The sequence below is a fragment of the Neophocaena asiaeorientalis genome, unplaced genomic scaffold, assembly GCF_003031525.2.
Source record: "Neophocaena asiaeorientalis asiaeorientalis breed wild unplaced genomic scaffold, Neophocaena_asiaeorientalis_V1.1 scaffold215, whole genome shotgun sequence".
In the NCBI taxonomy this organism is placed as follows: domain Eukaryota; kingdom Metazoa; phylum Chordata; class Mammalia; order Artiodactyla; family Phocoenidae; genus Neophocaena; species Neophocaena asiaeorientalis.
The window spans coordinates 195,353-197,597 of record NW_020175011.1 but is presented as its reverse complement, the minus strand read 5'-3'; the positions used below and the strand labels follow the sequence as shown (position 1 = coordinate 197,597).

General features: G+C 65.9%; 1 protein-coding gene across 1 annotated transcript in view; it reads left to right on the top strand.

Moving 5' to 3' along the window:
- The first annotated feature begins 487 nt into the window (after window positions 1-487).
- Window positions 488-2,245, top strand: part of LYPD1 (LY6/PLAUR domain containing 1) — a 52,129-nt gene continuing 50,371 nt past the window's right edge. Inside the window, exons 1-2 of the mRNA XM_024761904.1 lie at window positions 488-554; window positions 1,884-2,021. Of these exons, the coding sequence (XP_024617672.1) occupies window positions 503-554; window positions 1,884-2,021 (190 nt within the window). The 5' untranslated portion in view covers window positions 488-502. The remainder of the gene's footprint in view (window positions 555-1,883; window positions 2,022-2,245) is intronic.

The following is a 2,245-nucleotide window of genomic DNA, read 5'->3' as shown; positions in this document are numbered from 1 at the left end:
CCCTGCCGCGGGCAACCCACCAGCCCCCGGGGGGCGCAGAGGAGGGGGGCAAGCGCCCCTGCAAGTAGAGGCAAGCAGTCTTCCCACCCCACCTCCTACGTCCTGCTGACGGCGCCCGGCCGACCGCCGTGGCACCTGCTGCGCCCTCCTGCCTCCTTCCCCAGTCTCCAGCCTCCCAGCCTCCGAAAACTACACTCTCCCTCTCCCCCTCGAGGCGTCCCAGGGGACGTGCGGAGGCGGGAGAGGAGGGCTATCGGAAGGGGGTGGACACGTGAAAAGACTGTCCCAGCCTTCCCCGCTCGCCACCTCCACCCCAACTCGGCAGCCGTCACGTGGTGCCTGGAGTGGGAGGTGGGGAGAAGAGGCGAGACTTTTTTGGGTGCTGGCGGCAGCGCGGGCCCGAGCAGTCTCGGCAGCCACAGCCGCTGCGGCCCGGACAGCCTCCGCCGCGGTCGCCGCTTCTGATGCGCCTGCCCGCTCCCGGCCCCGCGGCTCCGGGAGGATGTGGGTCCTCGGCATCGCGGCAACTTTTTGCGGACTGTTCTTGCTTCAAGGTAAGAAGACGAAGCGGCCAGCCGTCCGGCCGGGATCGCACACCCCGTGTACCCGCCCGCCGCTCTGCCTCCGCTTGGGCGCTCACCTCCGCGCCCGTGCTGTGCAGGGGTCGCCCGGCGGGAGTTCGGCGGCGGCGAGTGGTGCCCAGGGGCGCTAGATGGGAAAGTGCCCAAATCCTGCGCTGCTGGAGGAGCGGCGGCAGCGGCGGATTGGTGGGACTCGGGCTGCAGATGCCCGGGCTGCGCGGCGAAAGGAGAAGCTGGGCTGGGGAGGAGGGAAGGTCCGAGCCGTGCAGGGTCTCGGCGAGGGAGCGGGGGCGACAGTCCGCGAACCCGCCAAGTTGTCAGGCGTCGCTAGCAACCCGTGGCAGTGGCGCCGCCGACAGGTGAGCGGCACGCTGGTCACCCTGTGGCCTGGGCTGGCCGGGGCTGAGTTGCTGCGCTCCGAGCGCGACCGCTGTGGGTCTGGGAGGGGAGGTGCGCCGGGTCCGGGGCTCATCTGCCCGGGAGCCGGGGGTAGTTGGGCCTAGACGCGAGCTCGTAGATCCGAGCGGAGCAGTCGGGCTGGGGCGGGGAGAGGTACAGAAACGTCTGGCTCCTTCGCTCCAGTACAGGAGCGGCTCCCAGTCCAGCTCTGCAGAGCTGGGACCCGGACCGGGAGCCCTAGCCAAACGGAGCCCTGAAAGCCGGGAAGGAAGGACTGTGGTGTCGCGGCCGCGGATGCGCGCGCGCGCGCACACACGCACGCACGCCCCTTGCCACACGCCGCGGCCACCCCTGCTGCTTCGGGAACCGTCCCGAAGAAAGGCGGGGGACTCGGGGCGCAGCAGCATTGAGCGCCCGGCCCTTCGTCCGCCTGGGGGGCCTCGGAGCCACAGCACAGGGATGCCGGCTTCGACTATCAAAGAAAACTGAAAAGGCGTCTGCGAAGGTAGTCGCGAACGGTGCCGACATAGTAATTAACTCATTTGTAACCAATTAACAATTAGGCAAAGCCTTCGGCGTAGGCTGGAGCCGACGCACGTCAGGTCCTCGGCTCTCGGGCGGCATAGCCCTCCTTTCAACTTCCGTGGGGGAAGAGCCGGGTGTGGTGTCGGATGGGCTCTTTGTTTCTGGCGAGTGGGTCCAGGGCTCGCGGGCCAAATCCCACTTTATATCCTGCGGGACCTTCGGTGGCCGCGCCGCCCTCTACCGGCTTCAACCGCGGCCGCCTTCCGGGGAGACCCAGGAGGGAGGGCGCCGCAGCTGGCTGGAGCGAGGGGCAGGATGCTGGCTTCTGGGGTAGTCTCGGGGCGGCCCGGTCTGAATCCGACTGCGTCTGTCCCGCAGGCTTTGCGTTGCAAATCCAGTGCTACCAGTGTGAAGAATTCCAACTGAATAACGACTGCTCCTCCCCCGAGTTCATCGTGAATTGCACGGTGAACGTTCAAGACATGTGTCAGAAAGAAGTGATGGAGCAAAGCGCAGGTAAGAGCCCGGCAGGCCCCTCTTTTCCTCCCCTCTCCAGCCTGGGCTGAGGTGGGAGTGAGGGGGCCATTGCATTACAGGAAAAGGGATTGACTTTGAGATAACGCACCCACTGGTTATCCCAGATTTACTTTTCCAGAGCTGGGAGAATGAAAAGTTCCAAGTTACTTTAATCTCATTAGAGTTAATTACCAGGGCTTCTCCCCGAGAAGAAGCTCATATGG